This window comes from Entelurus aequoreus, linkage group LG01 (assembly GCF_033978785.1).
Source record: "Entelurus aequoreus isolate RoL-2023_Sb linkage group LG01, RoL_Eaeq_v1.1, whole genome shotgun sequence".
Taxonomy (NCBI): Eukaryota; Metazoa; Chordata; class Actinopteri; order Syngnathiformes; family Syngnathidae; genus Entelurus; species Entelurus aequoreus.
Window position 1 is genome coordinate 32,973,474 of NC_084731.1, and position 17,196 is coordinate 32,990,669.

General features: G+C 39.6%; 1 protein-coding gene across 3 annotated transcripts in view; it reads left to right on the plus strand.

The window, feature by feature from the left end:
• The window catches only part of si:dkey-28n18.9 (sorting nexin-32), a 31,707-nt gene extending 22,356 nt beyond the window's left edge, over positions 1 to 9,351 (plus strand). For all 3 annotated transcript variants that reach the window (XM_062064639.1, XM_062064560.1, XM_062064716.1), the window contains 5 exons: positions 1,241 to 1,280; positions 1,360 to 1,446; positions 6,401 to 6,490; positions 8,918 to 8,983; positions 9,051 to 9,351. In XM_062064639.1, the coding sequence (XP_061920623.1) occupies positions 1,241 to 1,280; positions 1,360 to 1,446; positions 6,401 to 6,490; positions 8,918 to 8,983; positions 9,051 to 9,185 (418 nt within the window). In that variant the 3' untranslated portion in view covers positions 9,186 to 9,351. The remainder of the gene's footprint in view (positions 1 to 1,240; positions 1,281 to 1,359; positions 1,447 to 6,400; positions 6,491 to 8,917; positions 8,984 to 9,050) is intronic.
• The last annotated feature ends 7,845 nt before the right edge of the window (positions 9,352 to 17,196 follow it).

A 17,196-nucleotide genomic window follows, 5' to 3' on the forward strand; every position in this document is an offset into this window, starting at 1 on the left:
AGCTCCCGCCATCAGTGTGGGAATGTGTGTGTGAATGGGTAAATGTGGAAATACTGTCAAAGCGCTTTGAGTACCTTGAAGGTAGAAAAGTGCTATACAAGTACAACCCATTTAATAAATACTGTAGGAGATTTTCTTCTGAATTCATAAATACAGAATATTAATAGACAACTTGTTAAATAATGAATAAATACAGGAGTATATACTGTAATATAATTTTTATGAATTAATAAATACAGAATATTAATAGATAACTTGTTAGGTAATGAATAAATACAGGAGTAATGCTGTGAGATATTTTTTTTTAACAAATTAATACATACAGAATTGTAATAGATAACTTGTTAAATAATGAATAAACACAGGAGTAAATACTGCAAGAGATTATTTTGATTATTATTATTATGAATATTAGTAGAACACATGTTAAATAATAAATAAATATAGGAGTAAATACTGTAAGATATTTATTTATGAATTAATACATACAGAATATCAATAGATAACTTGTTAAATAATGAATAAATACTGTAGAAAATACTGTAAGATTATTTTGATGAATTAATAAATACAGGGTGAATAAAAAACTTGTTAAATAATGAAGTAAAACTGTAAGTACAGGAGTAAATACTGTCAGAAACATTGATGAATTAATAAATACAGGATACTTATAAATAAATGGCCTGTTAAATAATGATGTAATACATACAGGAATAAATACTTTTAGGAACATTGTTTGATAAATTAATAAACACAAAATATTGGTAAATAGATAGTTTTACAAATAATGAAGTCATACATACAGAAGTAAATACTGTCAGAAATAATATTTGATGAATTAATAAATAAATACAAAATATTGATTGATAGCCTGTTAATTAATGAAGTAATAAATACGGGATACATACGGCAAGAAACATTGTTTGATTAATTAATAAATACATATTATTAATAAATAACTTGTTAAATAATTAATACAGGATCATTTGTTACATGTTCATGTAGAATATTGCAAAATAATCATTTATCACGTTTCAATAATTAAATGCATGAATATGTGATAGTAAATATTACGGTTCTTGGCATTCTACGTACAGTATATATCTATGTACCTTATAAACACCAAATGCTTATACAGTTTCTTATAATGTACAGCACATTGCTTGAGTCCTCACAGTTTCACAGTTTTACTCCAATTTTCAAAAAGACTGGTTAAAAAAGATGTTCTTTATTCTTGTAGGATTTGTGTGAAATTATCAGACGTCTTTGAGTCTATGAAGGTAATTTGTGCTTTTAAGGACATTAAAAAAACATATCCGTGTTATTTAAATGTCTGAAAATAATATTTGTCGCGTGCAGAAAAACATGACAAACGTTGCGAAGAATGACATCAACACTCTTGGGCTTGGTTTGGATCTGGAGTCACGCTATCAGGAGGCGGAAAAGGTGTGTTGCTTTCCTCATTGTATCAGTACAATTATTGCACGTCACACATGTGCCTGAACTACGATGCCCGAGAAGGTCACAACAATTGCAAACAACACAACACAACAGGTTTCAGCCACAACACAACAACTTTACACCACAACTTAACCACTTTAAGCCACAACACATTAACTTTACACCACAACTTAACCACTTTAAGCCACAACACAACAACTTTACACCACAACATAACCACTTTAAGCCACAACACAACAACTTTACACCACAACATAACCACTTTAAGCCACATCACAACACTTTACCCCACAACATAACCACTTTAAGCCACAACACATTAACTTTACACCACAACATAACCACTTTAAGCCACATCACAACACTTTACAGCGCAACATAACCACTTTAAGCCACAACACAACACTTTACACCGCAACATAACCACTTTAAGCCACAACATATTAACTTTACACCACAACTTAACCACTTTAAGCCACATCACAACACTTTACACCGCAACATAACCACTTTAAGCCACATCACAACACTTTACACCACAACTTAACCACTTTAAGCCACATCACACCACAACACATTAACTTTACACCACAACATAACCACTTTAAGCCACAACATATTAACTTTACACCACAACTTAACCACTTTAAGCCACATCACAACACTTTACACCGCAACATAACCACTTTAAGCCACAACACGTTAACTTTACACCGCAACATAACCACTTTAAGCCACAACACAACAACTTTACACCGCAACATAACCACTTTAAGCCACAACACAACAACTTTACACCGCAACATAACCACTTTAAGCCACAACACATTAACTTCACACCACAACATAACCACTTTAAGCCACAACATAACCACTTTAAGCCACAACACATTAACTTTACACCACAACATAACCACTTTAAGCCACAACACAACAACTTTACACCGCAACATAACCACTTTAAGCCACAACACATTAACTTTACACCACAACATAACCACTTTAAGCCACAACTTTACACTGCAACATAACCACTTTAAGCCACAACACAACAACTTTACACCGCAACATAACCACTTTAAGCCACAACACATTAACTTTACACCACAACATAACCACTTTAAGCCACAACACAACAACTTTACACTGCAACATAACCACTTTAAGCCACAACACAACTTTACACCGCAACATAACCACTTTAAGCCACAAAACAACAACTTTACACTGCAACATAACCACTTTAAGCCACAACACAACTTTACACCGCAACATAACCACTTTAAGCCGCAACACAACAACTTTACACCGCAACATAACCACTTTAAGCCGCAACACAACAACTTTACACCACAACATAACCACTTTAAGCCACATCACAACACTTTATACCGCAACATAACCACTTTAAGCCACAACACATTAACTTTACACCACAACTTAACCACTTTAAGCCACATCACAACACTTTACACCGCAACATAACCACTTTAAGCCACAACATATTAACTATACACCACAACTTAACCACTTTAAGCCACATCACACCACAACACATTAACTTTACACCACAACATAACCACTTTAAGCCACAACACACCACAACACATTAACTTTACACCACAACATAACCACTTTAAGCCACAACACAACAACTTTACACTGCAACATAACCACTTTAAGCCACAACACATTAACTTTACACCACAACATAACCACTTTAAGCCACAACACAACTTTACACCGCAACATAACCACTTTAAGCCACAACACAACAACTTTACACCGCAACATAACCACTTTAAGCCACAACACAACAACTTTACACTGCAACATAACCACTTTAAGCCACAACACAACAACTTTACACTGCAACATAACCACTTTAAGCCACAACACAACAACTTTACACTGCAACATAACCACTTTAAGCCACAACACATTAACTTTACACCACAACATAACCACTTTAAGCCACATCACAACACTTTATACCGCAACATAACCACTTTAAGCCACAACACATTAACTTTACACCACAACTTAACCACTTTAAGCCACATCACAACACTTTACACCGCAACATAACCACTTTAAGCCACATCACAACACTTTACACCGCAACATAACCACTTTAAGCCACAACACAACACTTTACACCGCAACATAACCACTTTAAGCCACAACACATTAACTTTACACCACAACTTAACCACTTTAAGCCACATCACAACATTTTACACCGCAACATAACCACTTTAAGCCACAACACATTAACTTTACACCGCAACATAACCACTTTAAGCCACAACACAACAACTTTACAATGCAACATAACCACTTTAAGCCACAACACATTAACTTTACACCACAACATAACCACTTTAAGCCACAACACAACAACTTTACACTGCAACATAACCACTTTAAGCCACAACACAACAACTTTACACCGCAAAATAACCACTTTAAGCCACAACACAACTTTACACTGCAACATAACCACTTTAAGCCACAACATAACCACTTTAAGCCACAACACAACCACTTTAAGCCACAACATAACCACTTTAAGCCACAACACAACCACTTTAAGCCACAACACAACCACTTTAAGCCACAACACAACCACTTTAAGCCACAACACAACCACTTTAAGCCACAACACAACAACTTTAAGCCACAGCACAACACATTACAGCCGCCCACAACACAACAACTTTAAGCCACAACACAACACAACAACTTTACACTACAACACAACAACTTTCAGCCACACCACAACAACATGAAGCAACGGTGGAAGTGACAGCGGCCCAGAAAGTGCACTCAATCACAACACTTTACTTTTACAACTTTGTTTGTTAACCTTCTTCAACTTTACGCCTCAGCTACTTGGTCCGTCGGCCAAACCTCCGTTGTGTCTGTCAGTTTTGTTGTCGCTTAAAGTTGCTGTGGCGTTTGCATTTGTAGTGGCTTTCGCAATCGTGCTGTAGCTGAAAGTTGTTGTGTTGTGGCTGAAAGTTAGTGTGTTGTGGCTTTATGTTGTTGTTTTGTGGCATTTGCGTTTATAGTGGCTTTTGCAATCGTGTTGTGGCTAAATATTGTTGTGTTGGGGCTTTATGTTGTTGAGTTGTAGCGTAAAGTTGTTGTGTTGTGGCTTTGTGGTTTTGGGCTGTGGCTAAAAAGTTGTTGTGTTGTGGCTGAAAGTTGTGGTGTTGTGGCTTTTGCAATTGAGTAGTGGCTAAAAGTTGTTGTGTTGTGGCTTTATGTTGTTATGTTGTGGCTTTATGATATTGTGTTGTGGCATTTGCATTCATAGTGGTTTTTGTAAACATAGCTGAAAGTTTTTGTGTTGTGGCTAAAAAGTTGTTTCGTTGTGGCTGGAAGTTGTTGCGATGTAGCTTTATGTTGTTGTGTTGTGGCTTTATTTTATTGTGTTGTGGCTGGAAGTTGTTGTGTTGTGGCTTTTGCAATCATGTTCTGGCTAAAAGTTGTTGTGTTGTGGCTTTATGTTGTGGTTTTATGATATTGTGTTGTGGCATTTGTATTTGCATTTATAGTGTCTTTTGCAAACATGTTGTAGCTGAAAGTTTTTGTGTTGTGGCTTTATGTTGTTGTGTTGTGGCTTTATGTTATTGTGTTTTGGCTAAAAAGTTGTTGTGTTGTGGCTGGAAGTTGTTGTGATGTGGCTTTATGTTGCTGTGTTGTGGCTTTATGTTATTGTGTTGTGGCTTTATGTTATTGTGTTGTGGCTAAAAAGTTGTTGTGTTGTGTTGTGGCTTTTGCAATCGTGTTCTGGCTAAAAGTTGTTGTGTTGTGGCTTTATGTTGTGGTTTTATGATATTGTGTTGTGGCATTTGTATTTGCATTTATAGTGTCTTTTGCAAACATGTTGTAGCTGAAAGTTTTTGTGTTGTGGCTTTATGTTGTTGTGTTGTGGCTTTATGTTATTGTGTTTTGGCTAAAAAGTTGTTGTGTTGTGGCTGGAAGTTGTTGTGATGTGGCTTTATGTTGCTGTGTTGTGGCTTTATGTTATTGTGTTGTGGCTTTATGTTATTGTGTTGTGGCTAAAAAGTTGTTGTGTTGTGGCTGGAAGTTGTTGTGTTGTGGCTTTTGCAATCGTGTTCTGGCTAAAAGTTGTTGTGTTGTGGCTGAAAGTTGTGGTGTTGTGGCTTTTGCAATTGAGTAGTGGCTAAAAGTTGTTGTGTTGTGGTTTTATGATATTGTGTTGTGGCATTTGCATTTATAGTGGCTTTTGCAAACATGTTGTAGCTGAAAGTTTTTGTGTTGTGGCTTTATGTTGTTGTGTTGTGGCTTTATGTTATTGTGTTGTGGCTAAAAAGTTGTTGTGTTGTGGCTGGAAGTTGTTGCGATGTGGCTTTATGTTGTTGTGTTGTGGCTTTATGTTATTCTGTTGTGGCTTTATGTTATTGTGTTGTGGCTTTATGTTATTGTGTTGTAGCTGGAAGTTGTTGTGTTGTGGCTTTTGCAATTGTGTTCTGGCTAAAAGTTGTTGTGTTGTGGCTTTTGCAATCGTGTTCTGGCTAAAAGTTGTTGTGTTGTGGCTTCATGTTGTTTTTTTGTGGCTTATAGTTGTTTTGTTGTGGCTTTTACAATCGCGTTGGTGCCGAAAGTTGTTGTGTTGTGGCTGTATGTTGTTGTCTTGTGTCTTTATGTGGTTGTATTGTAGCGTAAAGTTGTGTTGTGGCGTTTGCATCTGTTGTGTCCCTTCTCTGCCACTGTAGTAAACCCCTCATACATCCTACAGTATCAGAATGACACTTGGATATGCTTTAGAGTAGTCAACGTATGACCTTAGCAGTTAAGATCTACTATTCACTGAAAATATAGTATTGCACCTTTAAAATAACCTTACTTTTGTGAGATACTGTTGATGTTGTTGTGTTCAATATCTTACGTTTCATGTCCTTTGCAGGAGATGCTTTTCAGAAGGACTTGTAAATTGTTGGAGTTAGAAACTGCCAGAAAGAATGCAGAGAAGGCCAAACCAGTCAAGAAGGCGACTGTGAGTAATTAGTTGGCTGTGTCTCAAATGTATTGCTTCTGTCAGTACACACTAAAGGGGTGATAACATGTCTGCATAACATGTGATGGTGGTTCTTTGGTCAACATTTTGTATAGATTATGTAACGGATCATATATATATATATATATATATATATATATATATATATATATATATATATATATATATATATATATATATATATATATATATATATATATATATATATATATATATATATATATATATATATATATATATATATATATATATATATATATATATATATATATATATATATATATATATAGACATGCACCTGGGGATAGGTTGATTGGCAACACTAAAATTGGCCCTAGTGTGTGAATGTGAGTGTGAATGTTGTCTGTCTATCTGTGTTGGCCCTGCGATGAGGTGGCGACTTGTCCAGGGTGTGTGTGTGTATATATATATATATATATATATATATATATATATATATATATATATATAATAATCATGATTATTATTTATCAATATTGAAAACACAATTATTAATCACAATTAACTATATGTAAAACATATTTTTTTGCCCTTTTGATTTTGAACAAACAATATGTTAAGTTGGCGTTGATTTAAAAATGAAATGTAATAAAACAAATACAGTGTAGTTCATCAGTTATAAAATTTAATTTAGAAAAGACAAAGGGTTAACTAAAAATAAATATTCAATTGCACAGTGCGATCATAAAATGCAAACAAGTGAAAAAATAAGATTATGCCCAAAAGACACATACTACACACTGTACTGCTCCCAGTATATATAGGACATCCATTCATCCAGCCATTTTTTACCGCTTGCAGATTTGCTAAATAAAATGGTATTGCATCCGTTATTTATGTGTGTCTTTGAGAGGTAGACGGATATGGGTTCCCTCGGTGCACGGTTGAAGTTACGGTAGTCTGTACGTCAGGGATTTGCGCTGGTGGCGGGTGGACCGCTCTGTGAGCAACCATAACTCTGTTTAGATTATTATCTTCATGTTACAGGCAAACGATGGCAGTTGAGGAAAGAAGGGAAGTGTTTTTAATGCTTAACCTGGGGGTCAGCAACCTGCTAGCGCCCTATTGGCTCCATGGAGCATTTTTAAAATAGTTTTGAAAATGGAAAAAGACGGGGGAAAATAATTTTTTGTTATAGTATGTTTTTGGTTTGAGGACAAACATGACACAAACCGTCCCAATTGTTAGAAAGCCCCCTGTTTAATATGTTTGTGTGTATGCTTCACTGGTGAGAGTAATTGGTGAACATAGTTTTTTTCCTACTAATTACGGCGGTTCTTGAACTCCCCATAGTGTGGACTGAGACTGTGGACAGTTTGTTTACATGTAAAATCTTCCATTCCTTCCTTGTCTCATTTTGTCCACCAAATGTTTATACTGTGCGTGAATGCACAAAGGTGTGCTTTGTTGATGTTATTGACTTGTTGGAGTGCTAATTAGGCATATTTGGTCAGTGCATGACTGCAAGCTAATCAATGCTAACATGCTATTTAGGCTAGCTGTATGAACATATTGCATCATTATGCCTCATTTGTAGGTATATTTTAGCTCTTTTAATATCCTTTACTTGTATCCTCTTTGTATATAATTTAGTTTTGCATGTCTCATGACATAGTTTCTGTATGTAATATTGGCTGCATTTCTGATAGTTGTTTGCGTGTCATGTTGTTCCAGACCACAGCGAACATCACCTAACTTGCCAAAGATTGTAATAAATCTATTAAAAGAAGACAGCCTGCCATTTCCTTTAACTTGGACACTCACATCTATACCTTTGGCCATAAAAAGCCTGTAATTTCCAGGAGTTATCTCCCCTTCTGAGTGGCCTCTGATTTACTAATGGTTTCTAATGTTGTAAAAATGTGTAGAATAAATATTACATTTCAACATTTCTGTCAACGAAGATTTGCGTCAGGCTGCGACACATAGTCATTTTGATAGTAGGTTATTATAGCTAATATAGACGTATAAACGTGTTGCCTTCATTATAAGATTTATATACGGCCTTTCATTTTTTGCGGCTCCAGACAGATTAGTTTTTTTGTATTTTTGGTCCAATATGGCTCTGTCAATGTTTTGGGTTGCCGACCCCTGGCTTAACCTGTCGCCGCAACTCAATAATATGTTTAAATGTGCACACCAGCGCAGCTTTGTTGTGCAACTTCTTGTGGCGTTCGTTGGTTTATACGCGCGGGAGCATTTCCGGGTTTGCGTGAACAAGCGATGAGGCGTGCGAGCGTGTTCCGACTGTAAAAGGGAAGTGTTCCATTTGAGAGACGTGCGTTGTAATGACAGCTTCAAGCCAGCAGACGTCAGTAGAGTAGTGCTGTGTAAACACTGATTACAACGCTGTATAAAGTATGACCCACTCTCCATGTCCTTCAGTTGGAGGAAGTGAAGAAAGCAGCAGAGACCGAATTTGATCATATTTGTGACGTGGCGAAGCAGGAGGTAAATCATCTGCAATCTGTCATATTTTCATGTATAATATTTGTGAGTGAGATGTGTCGTTTTGCAGATTGAGCACTTCCAGGGCGATCGGGTGCAGATTCTGCAGAAAGCTTTGGTGGACTGGTGTGAGAAGCAGCTGCACACCGCCAGAGAGAGCGCTGACCAGTACAACCAGCACCTTCAGGCCTTCAGAGAGCTGTGAGCCCCAAATGCACATCTGCTTTGTTAAAACATGCTAATGAGGGCTTGTCAAAGCCGCTAAAAATCATCGATAACCTGCACACTACACTCTTCTTTCATGTTCAATGGGTTTTGTCCTCTGTTGCATCACCTTGGGATTCCTACCAAATAAAGTGTGAAAAATGTAATCCCCAAAGATTTGTACAGGTGGCAGTGGTTGTATTTGTGTTGCTATGGTAACTGCAACGCAACACTTGGATCAATATACAGTGGAACCCTTTAAGTCGACAACAAGTAGATCAGTTCATCAAGTCCTGGTCCACTGTGGTCTTTTATTACAAAAAAGTGCCAGCTTAAGTCGACGTTGATGTGAGTGTCGACATAAAGCTTGAAATCCCAAAGGGGGTCATTTTGAGGAAAGATCAGTCTGTTTATGTCGACATAATGTGTAACATCTCTCATCATCGCCAAACAGCGTAAAATGGTAACCGCGACATAACTCTCGTTACACAGCATCAAAAAGTGCACACAGTAACTTCCTATTCTGTGCAAAGTAAGGTTCCAAAAATAAACATTGCAGTAGGGATATACCGATATGAAATTTTCATATCACAGTTATTGTCACGGTATTGTTGAATGTGCTCAAAACGTACTCATGTGTATCAATGTTAGTGTGGTAAATTATACCATATACAAATTTATTATATGATTTTTTACTAGCATGCCTTTGTATTTAGTCACAGAATCCTTTAGAGGATTATTCTACTAAGGTCAAAACTGCACATGTCCATCACAAGCTCTCCAGAGAGTGGTGGCTCCTGCCCCCCCCGGGAAATCGGACTCTTAAAGGATAGCAGCAGTTGGATTTTAGGAGGAAGTGTAAAGACATTAGCAACATCTGGTAGGAAGCCCCCACCGGTAGGAGTAGAGAATAGGGGTCGGAGGTCACCCCACTCAAACTGATCAGAGGAATAATGTCAAGGAAAGATTGACTGGCCAGACTGACCGGCTCCAAGGCTAGAACTACAAAGAGTAAGGGTCTTTGTGTAAAAAATATTTAAAGACAGTTGTCCAAGAGGACAGCAGAGGAGAGATCCGGCCCACACTTTATCCTAGAGCTGCAGCTCCAGTCTGAAGCTCGCTGAAACAAATAAATCTTTTTGTTCGACGACTCCTCGTTGGCGTCTTCTTGGCTCATCACTCAACACACGACCATCAAATATACAACATTAGCATTTAAGCTAGCTGGCGTGCGAGCTGCTTCTCCAGGAAATGAACAGTATCACGAGACTTTTTCATAATGGGTGACAATCAATCACTGTTTTATGTCAATTCAAATTTGATACAGTAATACTAACCGTCGGGACTTTACCACGCTTTATCATTAATCGTTACCTCCCCAGATGGCAGTATTAATTTGAATAATACCACAGTAACTCACAAAATACATTCATAAAATTTCTAGATTGTTTACGAAAGTTTAAGTTGCCAATTTATGTCGACCAATTCATCAAGTCAAGTATAAGAAAGTTTATACAATGTAATGTAATTCATCCTCATAACCTCAGCTACACCAGCTAAATACCCAACAGAACCAACTTTAGAAGAACGGAAGACAAGTCAAACCATAAGCATTTAAACAGGCAAATGTTTACAACACCAGCATTTTGTTACGATGGGGTCGCATGGTTATGCGCTGGTCGTTTCCCCAAGATGCAGATGGACGTTCGGATGCAGTGTGCAGGTAAGAAAAAGGGTTTATTATCATCACTAGGCAAGAATACAAAACATACGCACGGGAAGTTATAGAAAAAAAAATGCAAAGGAACAAGGAGCAAGAAACTAATGCTGCATGAAGCAAACAAAATGGTAAGTCAATTTTTAAGTTAAGTTAAGTTTATTTGCTGCCATAGAGGTGAGGATTGCTGACTTAGAAGTGGCTTTGATTGATTGATTGATTGAAACTTTTATTAGTAGATTGCACAGTACAGTACGTATTCCGTACTAAATGGTAACACCCGAATAAGTATTTCAACTTGTTTAAGTCGGGGTCCACGTTAATCAATTCATGGTACAAATATATACTATCAGCATAATACAGTCATCACACAAGTTAATCATCAGAGTATATACATTGAATTATTTACATTATTTACAATCCGGGGGGTGGGTTGGGGCGGGGGGGGGTTAGGTTTGGTTGATATCAGCACTTCAGTCATCAATAATTATATCATCTGAGAAATGAACATTGAAACAGTGTAGGTCTGACTTGGTAGGATATGTAGAGCGAGCAGTGAACATAGTGAGCTCAGAAAGCATAAGAACAAGTATATACATTTGATTATTTACAATCCGGGGAGGTGGGATGTGGTGGGGGGAGGGTGTTAGGCTTAAGATATCTTTTAGTGCGGTTTTGAAGGAGGATAGAGATGCACTTCCTTTTACACCTGTTGGGAGTGCATTCCATATTGATGTGGCATAAAAGGAGAATGAATTAAGAAATTGGTTAGATAGGAATCTGGGTTTAACGTGGTTAGTGGAGCTCCCCCTGGTGTTGTGGTTATGGCGGTCATTTACGTTATGGAAGTAGTTTGACATGTACTTCGGTATCAGGGAGGTGTAGCAAATTTTATAGACAAGGCTCAGTGCAAGTTGTTTTACTCTGTCCTCCACCCTGAGCCAGCCCACTTTGGAGAAGTGGGTAGGAGTGAGGTGTGATCTGGGGTGGAGGTCTAGAAGTAACCTGACTAGCTTGTACTGGGATGCTTGGAGTCTAGATTTGAGGGTTTTGGAGGTGCTGGGGTACCAGGAGGTGGATGTGTAATCGAAAAAGGGTTGAATGAAAGTTCCCGCTAGAATCTTCATGGTGCTTTTGTTGACCAGCGAGGAGATTCTGTAGAGAAATCTTGTTCGTTGGTTGACCTTTTTGAATACCTTGGTTGCCATTTTATCACAGGCTATGCACAGTGAGGGGAAGTTAGCCGCGAGCTAGGATGCTACATTGCGTTGACGAGTTTGTTTGCTTGTCGCTGTCAAATTGCACACACAGTTAGAATGTGTCATCAACATGCATTATCACGGCATAACAATAGTATTAAAAACTATCGTTGGTCCAATTTATATAATTTATATCATATATCATTTATGTCGCGCAACCCTAAACCCTGTCTCTACAAAATAACACATTAAAAATGCATGATAATAGTCAAAAGTGATAATTTTAACGACAAAAAGGCATGATGGGAAATAGTCCTCAGTTGCATGCTCAGACCTGCCAACTCATGCCAATTAATCTAAAGTGTGCTATGAATTTTGGCCGCCTGTGCGATTAAGTTTGACACGCGTGATGCAAAGAACAATGTTTTATTTATTTTGTCTCTTTCTAGCAAGCCTCTCCCAGGATTTAAGAGGTTAATCAGTTGTGCAAGGACATTGCAGCAAGGACAATCAGGGCTTCTCCTGCTTGCTTTTCCTTCCTCTCTCTCTTTTTTGGGGCAAAACAATCTCCCATACATTTCTTTTAAATCCACCATTTCCCCCTCTGAAAGCTTAAAACTCAGACACACTTTTTGCCAATAAGCTCAATGTCGTCCTTCCCTCCCGGAGTCTCTCCAAGAACTGCTGCCTGCTCTGTCTCATCAGTTCCGGGCCTATAATTTCTCCATTGGGTGAATTAGGAGGAGTGGTGGTCCAATTGTGGGAAGGATTGAGAGGGAGATAGATGGCTGCTCTCATAAGAGAAGAGGCTGGGGTGGAAGCTGAGCTCATTTGACAGTGGTTTTGTAGATAACGTATCCACATCTTACTGCTAAGTCTTTAGTCCGCCAAAAACACTTCATACACGGCTGTACGGAAATAAACAACTTAGAAATAACTATGATCATTTATTATTAAGATGTGAGTCGATTGTATGCAACTGATGGTTGATTTCTTTCTCACTCTTCAAAAGTGTATTTTTGATTATTTTTGTGAAATCTAGGCTGGGTAATACGGATGTATTACCCAGATCCGTCCCTTGAGGGGGGGGGCTATGAGTAGCTGTGCAGCTAAGGGAGGCACAACTACTCCTCACCCCAGTGGGTCTGCAACAGACGGCGCCATCCTCTCCGGTGGGCCGGCAGACGCCACCATGCTCTCCGGTGGGCCGGCAGACGCCACCATCATCTCCGGTGGGTCTGCAACCAACGGCGCCATCACCCTCTCCTGTGGACCAGCAGGGGTCTCCACCACCCTCTCTGGTGGACCAGCAGGGGTCTCCGCCACCCTCTCCGGTGGACCAGCAGGGGTCTCCGCCACCCTCTCCGGTGGACCAGCAGGGGGCGCCGCCACCACCCTCTCCGGGTGGCCAGCAGGGGGCGCCGCCACCACCCTCTCCGGGTGGCCAGCAGGGGGCGCCGCCACCACCCTCTCCGGGTGGCCAGCAGAGGGCGCCGCCACCATCCTTCCCGGTGGGCCCTCCCACGCCGGCGGTCGAGCCGCCTCGACAATTGCAGTGGCGTTCAACACGCCGTCGCCACCTGACTCTTCCCCGCTGGTTGCGGGGACACTTGGCCTGGCGGCCCACCTCCTTGTCCTCCCTCCACCCTCCCTTGACTTTGGACTGTTTTTTTTGTTTTTTTTGGGTGGGGGGGATTTTTTGATTACGTCTGGTATCCGTTATGGGAAGGAGGGCTACTGTCAGGGTTGTCCCTGACAGTTTGGTCAAGTTTAAGTTTGCCTCTGCGTTTGTCTTGGTTTCCTGTTCTTAGTTTCCTGTCAGTGCTTTTATTTTGTCTTAATTTCCTGATTCTCCCTTAGTGCTTTGTCCCCTCAGCTGTGGCTGATTGGCACGTGGCCACACCTGGTGCCAGTCAGCCAGCTGCCTTTTTAAACCTGTCCTGCCCTCCAGTCACCGCTGGATCATTGTCATTGTAGTGTCTATCAATCAGTCAATCAATCAATCAATGTTTATTTATATAGCCCTAAATCACAAGTGTCTCAAAGGGCTGTACAAGCCACAACGACATCCTCGGTACAGAGCCCACATACGGGCAAGGAAAACTCACCCCAGTGGGACGTCAATGTGAATGACTATGAGAAACCTTGGAGAGGACCGCATATGTGGGTAACCCCCCCCCCCCCTCTAGGGGAGACCGAAAGCAATGGATGTCGAGTGGGTCTGACATAATATTGTGAAAGTCCAACACATCAGCGAAAGTCCAGTCCATGGTGGGGCCAGCAGGAACCATCCCGAGCGGAGACGGGTCAGCAGCGTAGAGATGTCCCCATTCGATGAACAGGCTAGCGGTCCACCCCGGAGCAGAGTAGAAAAGAAAAGAAAGGAAACAGCAGATCAACTGGTCTACCTGAATGTCACTTGTCACTTCTACCTATTTGTCGTTGTAGCTCCGTCTACTTTTGTCCACTCCGCTTTAGTCATAGTTCCTTCGTGTCACAGTAAGTGTTTTTGTTTATTGTCCAGTTAGCCTTTGTGCTATTTTAGTTTATAGCCTAGTTTGTTCTCCGCCTTGTGCGCGCCTTTTGTTTGTTCCCTTTTGTTTGTTTTTTGCTATAGTATCTGAATTAAATCATGTTTTCCTGTTCAACACCTGCCATCATCTCTGCATCTTGGGGTTCGTCACCAACAAACTCTGACAATATGTGAGTTATGTTAGATAATATGTCAAAAAATTATCCAAACAAGCCCTTACTTTATGTACCATATTTTTCGGACTATAAGGCGCACTTAAAATCCTTTCATTCTCTCAAACATCGAAAGTGCATCTTATAACCCGGCGCGCCTAATGTACGGAATAATTCTGGTTGTGCTTACCGACCTCGAAGCAGTTTTATTTGGTACATGGTGTAATCATAAGTGTGAGCAGTAGATGGTAGTCACACATAAGAGATACGTGTAGACTGCAATATGACGCCAGTAAAGAACACCAAAACTTAAAATGTTCCATTGAAAATAAAGAACATTACACACGGCACTCTAAAATCTGTCAAAATGTTTTAGTATGAATTTGAAGCCGCACCGCTTGATGGATTGTCGGCCTATTACGGCTACCGTAGTCATAGATACGAGTATTACAATGGTGTGTGTATAAGGACCGCAAAATGGCACCCATTAGCAGACATATTATCTGGCGTTTTGTTTCACAATATTATGCAAAAACAACTTTTCTTACCTTCTGGTACCTGCTGATGTGTATTTGAGATCTGCATAAGTCCTGAAAATTTGCGCAGGTCCGCCACTGTAGTCCGTGCCGATACTGTAGTCGATAAGCTTCTTCTTTTTCACTATCTTCTAGACCCGCTCATCGGCAGTGCGCCCTATGGTCCGGAAAATACGGTACATGTTTTTTACTACACAGTTTTGGTCACACAATAAAAATACCAGTGTAAACACATAGTGAATCGCATCAAAGTGCGCCCCATTGGCCTGATTTACTAAAGTTTTGCGTGTACTAAAACACGTGCAAACTTGATAGCACACACAAAGTTGATCTACTAAACGTGTGCGAAGTGTATTGCGTCGATATAATAAGTGAGCAGAAAAAGGCATGCAATCCATTTTGCGTCTCTGTCTTCATTAAGGAAGCATTTCAAACTTCATAAAATAACTTATGGGATGATACTGTAGCTCGACTTACAATTAGTTGAATGACACATCTGTCATGGCCTGAGGATGTCTGTATAGCTGTCACTGGCATTAAGCAACTTTGAGGAGGGTGGCAGGAACCCTGCCACATAAAAAACTACAAATGTGCTGACTTACTTTAGGGCATACAGTACGTCACTCTCTCTTTCCCCATTCAGTAATAAGACGGAAGTCGATGCGAAAGCCTGCATGCAATTACTGCTATCATGGCAGAAGCTGCAAAACAACCCAAAAAACAAAAAGTTTTGCCTGAAGAGACACAAATAAGAAAAAGGACAGTCAAGGATCAACATTGGCCGGGCTTTCACTCGCTAGCGTGAGCTCAAAGACGAGGAGAGAATTTTAACTCATACTGCCTTGGCTCTGTTCCTGCTAAAGTAGTAAGTGACTTTAAAAACTCTAACAAAATTATAATGCTAATGTTAGGTATCGGAAACTTGCGTGGTAGCAATAAAGAGCCACCGGCTTGATAGAAACAATGCAATGGCTGCAAACCGCAAATATGAAGTTTGAGTAAAATATGTAGGTTCCTACTGTGGAAAGATTAGTCATACTGAATCATTGTGGTATTATCGTGTCAGTTTGAAGCTATATGCGCTAGTCCTCATGGGTAATGTGGTCTTCCTTCTAGCAAAACACTACCGCTTTGGTCCACTGGCGCCGCCGAAATCAACCAAAACTGAAAGTTCCTAATTGGAGCTTCATTATGCAAAACATATGCTGATCACAATACTGGGAGGAGAAAATGTAACTATAATTGTTTAAATTGCACAATGTGATTCATTAACACTCTTTACTATTTTGCAAGCATTATTTAGCATTTTATTCAGCACGTGTCAGAAGGACGTGCAAACGGACACGGTTCCACACACGGCTGCAGAATTGGTGCTCGCGCTGCACACAGACGATGGACGGACAAAAATCCTCCGTCCTATGTGTGTGTGTCAACGTTCTGGACGGACAGAAATTAAAAATATTACACATATCGTCTATTCAGCAACATCAAATTATAATTTTACAGCTGCTGGAGGACTTAAAGAGCTGATTAAAATTAATTCAATTGAAGCGTTTTGGTGTCTGCTGTCGTTTTTTTTAATGTTGTTATTTTTTTATTTAGGAAATATGTTACTATAATATATCATCTCAGGGCATTCAATCAATCGCTACTGGACTGCTTGGTTTGTCTTAGAAGACACTTCGCCGCTCATCCGAGTAAGCTTCACTTAGATTGGTCAGATCTAGTCCAGCGACTGGTGCCAAAACCCCAAATATTTATACTCCAAAAAACAGGAGGGTATGCCTGGGCAAGGATGGTTTCACCTCATCGTAGTGAGAAAAACAACTCTTTTGATGCAAACAAGCAATCCTAACTGTCAAAGCCAACGACAGT